The 11,641-nt window shown below is 61.5% G+C and overlaps 1 protein-coding gene across 1 annotated transcript; it reads right to left on the bottom strand.

Annotated features, from left to right (window-relative positions):
• Positions 1–1,261: 1,261 nt before the first annotated feature.
• Positions 1,262–5,478, bottom strand: SSTR2 (somatostatin receptor 2). The gene is made up of 2 exons (XM_033076946.1): positions 5,447–5,478; positions 1,262–4,994 (listed from the first exon to the last, which is right to left on the bottom strand). The coding sequence occupies exon 2, from the start codon at positions 4,932–4,934 to the stop codon at positions 3,825–3,827; it is 1,110 nt and encodes a 369-aa protein (XP_032932837.1). The 5' UTR covers positions 4,935–4,994; positions 5,447–5,478; the 3' UTR covers positions 1,262–3,824.
• Between the last annotated feature and the right edge of the window lie 6,163 nt (positions 5,479–11,641).

The following is an 11,641-nucleotide window of genomic DNA, read 5'->3' as shown; positions in this document are numbered from 1 at the left end:
AAGGTTCGTGCAGGAGTGACCCAGGTCCCTGCTCCAGCCATCCTGGGGAGTTTGTGGCTCACCCCATCCGTGCTTCCCATCCCTGGGATTTGGGAAAATCCTCTGCAGGCAGGAGCTGCCCCTGATCCCTGCTGCCCAGGCCAGGCTGTGTGTGAAGCACCTGCAGGCTCAGTTCAGTCTCTTGGCTCTGCAATCACCGGCAGAGATTTCTCATCCCGCTGCCAGCAGCCCTGCGAGGCTTTGCAGAGCAGATCCAATCTGAGGTCAAGTTCCCACTAAAATCAAGTGGCTGGGAAGGAAAACTTCGTTACTGGCAGCAGCAGCAGCGGTGCTGATGTTTATTAGTCAGCAATGAACAGCAGAAGGTTTTATTTTGCTGGTTTTACAGCCAGCTCTTGGGCTGTGGCTGCAGCTCCCTCCCAGCACTCCAAGGCAGCACATTTTGATTTCCTGCCCTTTTTCCTCAGTGAGCTGTGGAAAAGTGGCCAAGGAGAGCCACCCCAGGAGCCACCCCCTGCCCTGTTGCTTCCTGCCTTGGTGGCCTTTGGGGTGCTGGTGGCAGCACCCCATGCCCCTCACTCCTCACCTGCAGCCTCCTTATCCCCATCCCAGAAAAACCCCTGGGTACAAAGGGGATGACACAGCTCAGATCACATCTCAGATCACATCTCAGATCACAGCTCAGATCACATCTCAGATCACATCTCAGATCAGATCACATCTCAGATCACATCTCAGATCACCCACAAGTGTCACTGCTGGGGGTTTGCCAGGACAAAGCTGACCTGGGCACGGGTCCTTCCCAGGGCTAGGAATTCCCAGGATTTCTGTATTTGCACATCAAACAGCACAGAGGGAGTGGAGGCTCCTGCTGGGGACTCCTGTGGGAACACAGGGAATACACAATACAGGTGTCCCCCTCCTCATCCATCGGGATTTTGGGAGCAGGGCTTGCACGGACATGGCTGGGATGGAGTCAGACACCAGCAAATCCGGGTTTGGCCTGGCTGCAGGTGAGCACTGGGGGCTCCACACATCCCCCTCCCCATCCCACACCCTTTTCCACGCAGACACCTCCCCCACGGAGTGCCCACGGCTGCACTGACGCATCACTGCGGCTGTGACACCGAGCTCAGACAGCAGCCCCGCTCCTGGCTGTGACACCGATGTCACCGAGCTCAGACAGCAGCCCTGCTCCTGGCTGTGACACCAATGTCACCGAGCCTGGGCACAGCAGCCCCGCTGTTCCTGGGTGTGACACCGAGCCTGGGCACAGCAGCCCTGCTGTTCCTGGGTGTGACATCGATGTCACCGAGCTCAGACAGCAGCCCTGCTCCTGCCTGTGACACCGATGTCACCAAGCTCAGACAGCAGCCCTGCTCCTGCCTGTGACACCGATGTCACCAAGCTCAGACAGCAGCCCTGCTCCTGCCTGTGACACCGATGTCACCGAGCTCAGACAGCAGCCCTGCTCCTGGCTGTGACACCGATGTCACCGAGCTCAGACAGCAGCCCTGCTCCTGGCTGTGACACCGATGTCACCGAGCTCAGACAGCAGCCCTGCTCCTGCCTGTGACACCGATGTCACCGAGCTCAGACAGCAGCCCTGCTCCTGCCTGTGACACCAGTGACACCGAGCTCAGACAGCAGCCCTGCTCCTGGCTGTGACACCGATGTCACCAAGCCCGGGCACAGCAGCCCCGCTGCTCCTGGCTGTGACACCGATGTCACCGAGCTCAGACAGCAGCCCTGCTGTTCCTGGGTGTGACACCGATGTCACCGAGCCCGGGCACAGCAGCCCAGCCCTCCCCAGGAGTTTCTCCGTGCCCTGACCCTCTGTTGGTGTCAGGGCCAGCAGGGCACCCAGGCTCAGGGCTGTGCTCAGTGCCCAGCGAGGGGACAGGGCGGTGCCACACGGGCACCTGGACGCTGTCACTGCTCCTCGGAGGAGCAGGAAAGAGTTAAAAGCAAACAATCGCTGACATCGCTCTGCTTTGTCTTGCGGAAAATGCCTGAGCCACGTCCAGCAGAGGCAGGAGCAGGTACCCAGCCTGGCACTGAGCCCTTTCTGGGGAGCTGCCAGCGGTGCCACAGCAGGATGGGATGCCCCAGGCTGGGATTTGCTGCAGCAGCTGGGCAGAGCCGTGGGGAAACTTGAGCCAGAGCTGGAGCACGGCCCGGGGGTCCCCAGGCAGGGACCCGGAGCTCAGCTCACCTCCTCACTGCCAGGTGGAGGCTCCGTGCCCGCTGGCCATGGTGCCACCCGGCTGGGCTGGCTCCGGGCGGGGTGAGCGAGCCCCGGCCGCTCTCTGCTCTGAACCCCCCGCGTTCCCACGGCTCAGCTCTGCCCAGGGGCCTGTGAACGGCCCCGGCTCTGGCACAGCCGCTGCTCCGGCTGCTCCGGCAGGAAATCGCCACTTCTCCCTCTCCCCTGGGCTCTGCCTCGAGCTCCCGCTGCGCTGGCCGAGGAGGGGCTTTGTTCGGGGGGGTCAGGGCTGCAGAGCCCCGGGGTTGTGCTGAGCTGGGAGGGCAGCCAGGGACAGGGACAGGGACAGGGACAGGGACAGGGCTCAGCGCTCCGGGACAGTCTCGGGATGCCAAATAGAGCAGATGTGGGGCCAGCCCCGCCACCCCTCACACAGTGCAGGATCCAGGGATGGATCCGTGCTGCCCTGCCCTGTTTTCTGCTCTGCCCGGTCCCTTCGGCTCGGACAAGTGTGGGGATCGAGTCCCCATCACCCAAATTCCCGTCCCCATCCTCTCCCTCACCCCTGCCTCCAGCGTGACTTGCCTGGAAGGAGGAGTCACCCCAGAGATGCTCGGAGCCGTGGCCGGACAAACCCCGATGTCAGGGAGGCGTTGGCAGCGCCAGGTGCCCGTGCCAGGCTTCTCCGATGTGTCACCGCCGCTAAAACACTTCCAAGGATTTCCCAGCAGGGAGCGGAGCTGGTGCCGCGGGTGCCCGGAGCAGCGATCGCGGTCCCCGGCAGATGCGGGCGGTGGGAGGGGCAGCGGCTACCGGGGAGGGAAAACGGGGGGAAATTCTCCATCCGAGGAGAAAATCTGCGGGCAGGTGGCAGGGAAAGGGCCCTGCAGCAGCGGGACACGGCGGGGCGGGGGGAGGCAGGGTGGGGTCACAGAGCTGCTGCGGGGACAGAGCTGCTCCCCGTGGGGAAGTCCTCCCGTGTCCCCTTCGGGCAGGGCGGCAGTCACAGCACGGAGTGAGGAATAACCCAAGGAAAACACAATCCCAAAGTGCCAGTGTCACAGCCCGGAGTGAGGAATAACCCAGGGAAAACGCAATCTCAAAGTGCCGGTGTCACAGCACGGAGAGAGGAATAACCCAGGGAAAAGGCAATCCCAAAGTGCCAGTGTCACAGCCCGGAGTGAGGAATAACCCAGGGAAAACGCAGTCCCAAAGTGCCGGTGTCCTCGGGAGGGACACTCGCAGGGAGCTCCCACCAGGTCGGTGTGTCCCCGTGTTGTCACACACCTGTGGCTCCTCCTGAGGTCCCCACCCGCTGTGGGGCAGAGCCCCAAAGCCAGCCGGCCCCGAGGGTGGCACGGGGGACCCAGCAGAGCCCCCCCGGCCGTACCTGTGCCCACGGTGGCACTTTGGTGTCGAAATTCGCCGTGTCGCCGTGAGTTGTCTTTGTTTCCCTGGCTCCTCCTGACCCGTCTCCTTCCCAGCACGTGAAATCCAACCCAGCAGAGAGGAGCCCAGCAAGGCCCCCGAGGCCATGGGGCGCTCCCAGCCGTCCCCTCAGGTGGCATTCCTGCCGTGAGCCCGCGGTGGCACAGGGAGGACAGACCCCGCTGTCCCCTCAGATGCTGGTCTGCAGGTCACCGTTGAGCAGGGTCCTCTGCGTCTCCGTGGTCTCGTTGAGCCGGGACTTGTCCTGCTTGCTGTCGCTGCGGTCGGCCTCGTCCATGCCGCTGACCTTGACCAGGCACAGCACGTTCTGAAAGCTCTTCTTGAAGTTGTCGGACAGGAAGGCGTAGAGGATGGGGTTGGCACAGCTGTTGGCGTAGCTCAGCACCACCACGAAGTCGAACATGCCCTTGAGCACGGGCGTGGGCACGATCATGACGGACACGGAGGAGACGTTGAAGATGTAGAAGGGCAGCCAGCAGAAGATGAAGACAGCGACCACGATGGACACCATCCTGGTGACTTTCTTCTCCGACTTTTTCCTCTTGGAGGAGCCCACCCTGATGCCCGAGGACTTGACTTTGATGATGATGAACAGGTAGCAAAGGCAGATGATGGTGAGAGGCACCAGGAAGCCCAGGATGAAGGCGTAGATGATGAACCCCGTGTACCAGGCGCCCGACTCTCCCGGCCAGATGATGGTGCAGCTACTCCTGCCGTGGTTGTGCTGCACCCCGGCATAAATCATGATGGGCATGATCACCAGCAGGGAGACGCCCCAAACGGCCACGTTGATCATTTTGGCTGTCCTGGGCCGCCTCCACTTGGCAGATTTGATGGGATGGACCACGGCCAGGTACCTGTCAACGCTCATGACCGTCAGGCAGAAGATGCTGGTGAACTGGTTGATGCCATCCACCGTCATGACAATCCTGCAGAGGGCTTTGCCGAAGGGCCAGTGCACCAGGGCCACCTGCATGGCCAGGAAGGGCAGCCCGAGCATGAAGAGCTCGTCTGCGATGGCCAGGTTGAGGATGTAGATGTTGGTGATGGTTTTCATCTTGGCGTAGCGCAGGATGACGTAGATGACCAGCGTGTTGCCGCACAGCCCCACGATGCAGACCACGAAGTAGATGAAGGTGAGGATGGCGTTGCTGGTCAGGTCGAAGTGCTGGCCCGTGGCGTTCTGGGAGGTGTTGGTGGGAGCCTCCAGGGAGAAGTTGTCGAAGGGGGACGCCGGGGAGAACCAGGTGGCGTTGGGTGGCTCGTACTCCAGCTCCATGGCTCCGCTCTCCCTGGGCACTGCTGGCTCAGAGGAGCCGAGATGTCATCTTCCCTGGCTCTGGGGAGAGAGGAGAAGATTCTAGAAACCAGGGAGTAAATAGAAATGAAGGGATTCCAGGGGAGGATCTGTCCATCCTGCGGCCAAGCTCAGCGTGACGGAGGCTCCCCGCAGGGGGGGTTCCCAACCCACCTCCCCACGTCCTGGAGCGCTGCCCACCCTGCCCGAACACGCCACAGCTCCTCCTGCCTCTGGCGATCCCGCAGCCTTTACGACTCCACAAATCCAACCGGTGCGTCCCCGGTGGGTGCGACTGATGCTCGGGAGCACCGAGGTGAAAACCTGCTCCTCTCCCGGCCGCTCGGCGGGTGCAGCCCCTACCCTCCCAGCCGGCAGCGGCACACCGAGCCCGGGCGGCTCCGGTGGGCGGCGAACTCGCTGCGGGGAACCCCCAGCCCCGGCCCCGAGTCTCCGCTGCAGAGAGCACCGGGCGATGCTGCCCCGCCGCTCACCTGCTCCTGCCACCGCCCTGCCCAGCCCGGCCCGGCCCGGCCCGGCCCGCCGGGCACCGGGGAGGCGCCGGCAGCGCCGGGGCCCCGCTGGGCTCCGCTGGGTTCCGCTCCGCACGGCTCCGCACGGCTCCGCACGGCTCCGCGCACCCGCTCCCGGCGCGGCTGGAGCAGCGCACCGGCTGCGCCCCGCCCCGCGCGGGGCGGCTCTGCGGGGCTGGGGCGGGGACAGCCCGGAGAGCACAGAGCTCCCACCCCGAGCTCCCACCCCGAGCTGCCACCCAGAGCTGCCACCCAGAGCTCCCACCTTCCCTACACTGCCCACCCAGAGCTCCCACCCTGCGCTCTCAGCCAGAGCTGCCACCCCGAGCTCCCACCCTAAGCACCCACCCTGAGCTGCCACCCCGAGCTGCCACCCTGAGATCCCACCCAGAGCTCCCACCCTGAGCTGCCCACCCTGCCCTGCCCACCCAGCGCTGCCCACTCTGTCCTGTCCACCCTGCGCTGCCCACCTTCCCTACACTGCCCACCCAGAGCTCCCACCCTGAGCTCCTACCCTGCCCTGCCCACCCTGTGCTCCCACCCTGAGCTCCCACCCTGAGCTGCCACCCTGAGCTGCCCACCTTCCCCACACTGCCCACTTTGCTCTCCCCACCCAGCGCTGCCCACCCAGCGCTGCCCACTCTGTCCTGTCCACCCAGCGCTGCCCACCTTCCCTGCACTGCCCACTTTGTTCTTCCCACCCTGCCCTGCCCACCCTGCCCGCTCTGCACAGCCCTGCGCTGCTTTCCCCGCCTCCTCTGCCCACCCTGCCTTCGTTCCCTCTCCTGCCGTGCCCACCCTGCCTCCAGCCCTGCCACTCCACTGTCCAGCAACATTTTGGTGCCTCAGCTTCTCCAGAGCCACCAGGAGATGGACAGGGCGATGGCAGCGTGGTGGCCACGCTGTGACCCGATGGAGGGTGACCCGAACGGCTTCTGAGAGCCCCAAATTCTCCCTGGAGCGCTGGGAATGCCCCAGGAGTTTCCATCTTACCTCCACAGCCAAGCCAAGGCAGGTTCCTGCTGTTCCTCCCAGTTAGGAGAGGTCGGAAAGTGATGCCGAAATATCTGGAGTCTCTGGGGACTTGTGCAGTGCAGGTGGCTCCTGTCCTCCTCTCCCTGGAGAAGGACCAAAAGGAGCGGTCTGGGGCAGATAACCTCTGCTGTGGTTTGTTTGGGATCTTGAGAGCAATTAAATTATCTCTATTCCTGCCCTCCTTCCCATCACTTGTCCAGGAGACAATAGAGAGCAGGAAATTAAGAGTGACTGTGAACAAAGAGCCCCGCGCTGAGTGCGGCCGGGAGATTCTGCTTTTCGCTTCGCCATCCACGTCCCAAGGCGGATCTAAAGCCATCAGGTCCTGGAGCAGCGGCTGAGTCGTTATCAGCCTCATTAATCTTTAGGAGGCAGGAAAAAGCTGCTTCTGCTGAAGATGATGTGGGAATTAATGTCCCGGTAATAGCGGGAGGGGAGGGAGGGTGCGCAGGGGATGCTCGGCTGGTGGAGCGGGCAAAGGGATCGGATCCCTGGGGTGCTGCTTTTGGGGTGTTCCTGGGGGGCTGCACCGTGCAGGGGAGGAGGGAGGACAGCCCAGGAGAGGGGTTTGGTGCCTTGTGACCTTTTCAGAGCTGTTTTATCCTCTCCTGTGCCCAGGAGCGATGTCCTCACGGAGCAGCCTGGCCGGGGCATTCCCAGCGCTGCCTCTTTGAATTTCTCCCCGGACGCTGCCACGTCCCTCCCCTGGGTTCCTTGGCCACCCCAGCCCGGGCTGGGCAGAATCCAGGGGGCAGGAGCAGTGGGCAGGGGGAACACCGGGATCCCAGGGTGATTCCAGCTGGAGCATCAGGGCTCCAGCCTCTCCTTGCCTTTCCACCTCACTGAGAAACCGGGGCCAGGGGGAGCCCAGCCAGTTCAGCCTGGCTGAACCCAGATCTAATCTTCATTAAACAGCCCATAAAATTAATGAAATGATGGCCCGGTGGGTACTGAGGAGCTGATCGGAGCTGATCTCCATGCAGGAGGGCAGCAGCAGCTGCCTGAGTCAGGAAGCCATCCCTGAGCCTTTTGAAGGGATTTTTTATTTTTCATTCTGCCTAGTTTTGGGGCTGAATTAAAGCCTGGTGCAGAGTCTGCTCTGCATCCCTGGGTGGTCTCTGGTTCGGAGGGAGCTGTACCAGCAGCTGGTTTGGTGCTGGCAGATAAACTCCTCTTTGTCCTTTTGCCTGGGAAGCATCCACTGCGCTGAAAAGCGATTTACTGGCAGGGCTGGAGAGAGGAGGAACACCCAGCCCCTTCCCACACGGCCCAAACACCCCCTGGGACAGGGGCACGGGGGTTACGTGACCACAGAGAGGCTCTAAAAACCCTTCCCAGTTTTCTGCCCTCCATTCCCAGCTGCTCCTCAGGAGTCCCTGTGGAAAATCAGCGCTTTCGACCCCTGTCCTGGAAATGAGTGTTGTGTTGTAAGGAGCTGGGATGCCAACGGAGGGGCAGGGTGAGCTGGCCTTTCTCCTGGATCCATGGATGGAGGCACGAGGGAGGGAGGGAGGCTGGGCTGGGCACTGCCAGGGGGTGCAGCTGCTGCTCCCCATTCTCAGGAGGGGAAGGATTTGCTCCCACGTGCAGCCAACCCAAGAATCCCCGTGGATATCTTGGAGATGATGATTTCTGTGACACCCCATCCCCCTCTGAGTGTCCCCACTGTCCCCTGCAGCCGTGGGGACACCAGCACAGCCGGGTCACCGCGGTGTTTGTGCCCCAGGGACACTCGGGCTGGCACTGCCCTTTCCTTGCCTTTTCCCTTCCCAGCTCCAGCCCTGCAGCCCCGGGTGGCTGCGGCTCTGCTGATTCCTGCCTGGAGGCGGCCTGGCTGCGTTTCAGGGATGCCCGGGCTGGGGGGAGGCTTCGCTTTCTGCTAATTAACCAGACAAACAGTCTGGGCCATGTCCCCGCACCCCGAGGCGCGGCAGGACCCGGCTGCTGCCTGCCAGATTTAATCGGGAGCGTCTGCAGCGCTGATGGATGGCGAGGGAGAGGCGAGGATGGCGAGGGAGAGGCGCTGGCGCCTTCACCTGCGCCCGGGGCAGCATCCAGACCTGCCGGGATCCAGGGCAGCATCCAGACCTGCCGGGATCCAGGGCAGCATCCAGAATCCCCTCAGGATCCAGGGCAGCATCCACACCCTGGGATCCAGGGCAGCATCCACACCCTGGGATCCAGGGCAGCAACCACACCCTGGGATCCAGAGCAGGATCTAGGACCCCCTGGGATCCAGGGCAGCATCCAGACCTGCTGGGATCCAGAGCAGCATCCAGAACCCTCCTGGGGATCCAGGGTAGCATCCAGAACCCTCCTGGGATCCAGGGCAGGATCCACCCCCAGGATCCAGAGCAGGATCCACCCCCGGATCCAGAGCAGGATCCAGAACCCTCCTGGGATCCAGGGCAGCATCCAGAACCCTCCTGGGATCCAGGGCAGCATCCAGAACCCCCTGGGATCCAGGGCAGGATCCACCCCCGGACCCAGCTCTCTGTGCACCCCTCGGGGGTCTCCCCCCACGCCCCATCCCAGCTCCTGCTTCTTCCAGACCCCCCCGGAGCCGGTTCCTTCCTCCCTTTTCTCGCCCTGCCGATATTTGCCTCCGTAATTGGTTTATTGATCTCTGGAGGGGCCGGGCAGGGCTCGCTCGCCTCCCCGGTGAATCATATCCCTGCCACCAATGTCCCTTTGGCAGGCACAGCCCGGGATCCCGGCTCCTGTCCCCGCTGTGCCTGGCTCGTCCGAGGGTCCTGCGCATCAAACCGGGGCTGAGCAGGCTGGCTTTGGCAAGCCAGGCTTTGTTCCAGCTGGAAATGTCACGGCTGGTGACAGCACGCGCTGAGCTCGGAGCAGCTGCCGGAGCTCCGCGGGTCCCTCGTGTCCCTCCCGGAGCCGGAGGAGAGCGACAGAATCGTTCCTTTGAGCCCTGTGACAAAGCGGTGACCTCAGACGGGACCGTGACCCCGGCTGGCCCCGCTGCCCCGTCCTTGGGGACGGCCCTGGATGTCCTCACCGCCCGTCTCGCCATCCAGGCTGGCTCCAGCCTGACACAGATGGATCGGGCTTGGGAAAGAGCCCGGCCCTGAGCCCAGCCTGCACGGAGGGGACACTGCAGGGACACGCTGCCCGCTCCCAGGGACAGCTCAGCCAGCAGTGCCTGCTGCCAGCCCCGGGCAGGGCGAGCCACTCTGCCCCAGACAGCTCTAGGGCAAAAAAATCCCAAAGGGTTTGGGTTCTGGCTGCCCCAGGGCTCCCTGGAGCTGAGCCTTGATGGGAGATGGCACCAGATTTGTGTCCCTTTTGGTGTTTAATGTGAATTTTAGGGGAGATGGCACCGGGTTTGTGTCCCTTTTGGTGTTTAATGGGAATTTTAGGGGAGATGGCACCGGGTTTGTGAACCTTTTAGTGTTTATTAAAGTGAATTTTAGGGGTTCTGGGTCTCCTCCTTCCCTGCTGGAACAGGCAGGGTCCAGGTGGGAGCTGCCAGCCCTCCTGGCCAGGGCTGTGACACTGGGACAGGCAGGGATGTGACACTGAAACAGGCAGGGCTGTGACACTGAAACAGGCAGGGATGTGACTCTGAGGGGACACACAGGGATGTGACACCAGGACACACAGGGCTGTGACACTGAAACAGGCAGGAATGTGACACTGGGACAGGCAGGGATGTGACACTGATACAGACAGGGCTGTGACACTGGGACAGGCAGGGATGTGACAGTGGGACAGGCAGGGCTGTGACACTGGCACAGGCAGGGATGTGACACTGAAACAGGCAGAGGTGTGACAGTGGGACAGGCAGGGCTGTGACACTGAGACAGGCAGGGCTGTGACACTGAAGTGTCCCTGCACACACAAGTGACACTGGGGAACGGGGGTGGCAGTTGATTTTGCTGTTCCTGCTGCCCAGAGCCACCACAGCTGTCCCCAATGCCACCCACACGTCCCCAGGCAGGGCCACCATCGCTGCCAGCCGCCCCCAGCCGTGTCCCCAGGGCCAGCTCTGCCGGGTCACCAGCTGTCCCCAACCCTGCCAGCGCTGTCACAGCCACCCGGGGATCCCTGGGGTGGCAGAGGGACACTCTGTGTGTCTGTCCCCATGTCCCTCCAGCTGTCACCTCACCCTGCAGCTGCCTGGCCCTGGGAGCTAATGAGAGGCATTATATATATGTAAAAATATAAATATAAGTATAAAACATATGTTAATATAGTAATATATATGTTTTAATATAGTAATATACATGTTAATCCATATTAATATATTAATCACTGTTCCATTATATATATTAATATATAAACATATTATAATATTTAATATATATTAAATATATATAAAATATATATTTATTAATATATATTATATTAAATATATTTTATATATAAACGTATTATGAATTTATATATATAATGGAGCAGTGACAGGGCCAGGCTGAAATCCCAAATCAGGGAGGTTCTTTCCCAGCTGTGCCAGATAAATTCATGGATGTGTCCCTGTGTCACCCCCTGCTCCTCCTGGAGGGGACACTGTGGCTGTCCCTGGGAGCTCAGGGACACTCTGCCACCCTGCAGTGACGTTTTTGGGGATGTCCAGCTGGACACCGGGAGGAATTCATCACGGACAGGGTTGTGACACGTGGAGGGGGCTGCCCAGGGAGGTTTGGGGTGTCCGTGTGTCCCTGGAGGTGACACTGAGTGTCACTGAGGTGGGGATGGCACAGCTGGCACTCGGGGACTCCAGGAATCTCTCGGGGTCTCCTTGGGTGGTGACAGTGACAATGACAGTGACAGTGACAATGACAGTGACAATGGCAGTGACAATGACAGCGACAGTGACAATGACAGTGACAATGACAATAAAAGTGACAGCCTCGGGAAAAGAGCCATAGAACCCCCAAATCCCACCCGAACCCCCCCCAACCCTCCCACCCCAAGCTCCCCTCTCCCCCTTAGGCGAGGCTTTGGGATTTAAGCCGAGCTCATCGGGACTCGGCACATCCCACCTAGAGCACAACCCCGGATTTGGGGGTTTGGGGCTCAGCCAGGCCCAAATGAGGCTCAGATCTCGCCCAGGCGAAAAGGGGGGGACAAAAAGAGGGGGGGACAAAGCCCAGGGATGGG

Source organism: Catharus ustulatus, chromosome 20 (assembly GCF_009819885.2).
Source record: "Catharus ustulatus isolate bCatUst1 chromosome 20, bCatUst1.pri.v2, whole genome shotgun sequence".
Classification (NCBI taxonomy): domain Eukaryota; kingdom Metazoa; phylum Chordata; class Aves; order Passeriformes; family Turdidae; genus Catharus; species Catharus ustulatus.
Note: the sequence above shows the minus strand (reverse complement) of the source record. Positions and strands in the feature narration are given on the sequence as shown.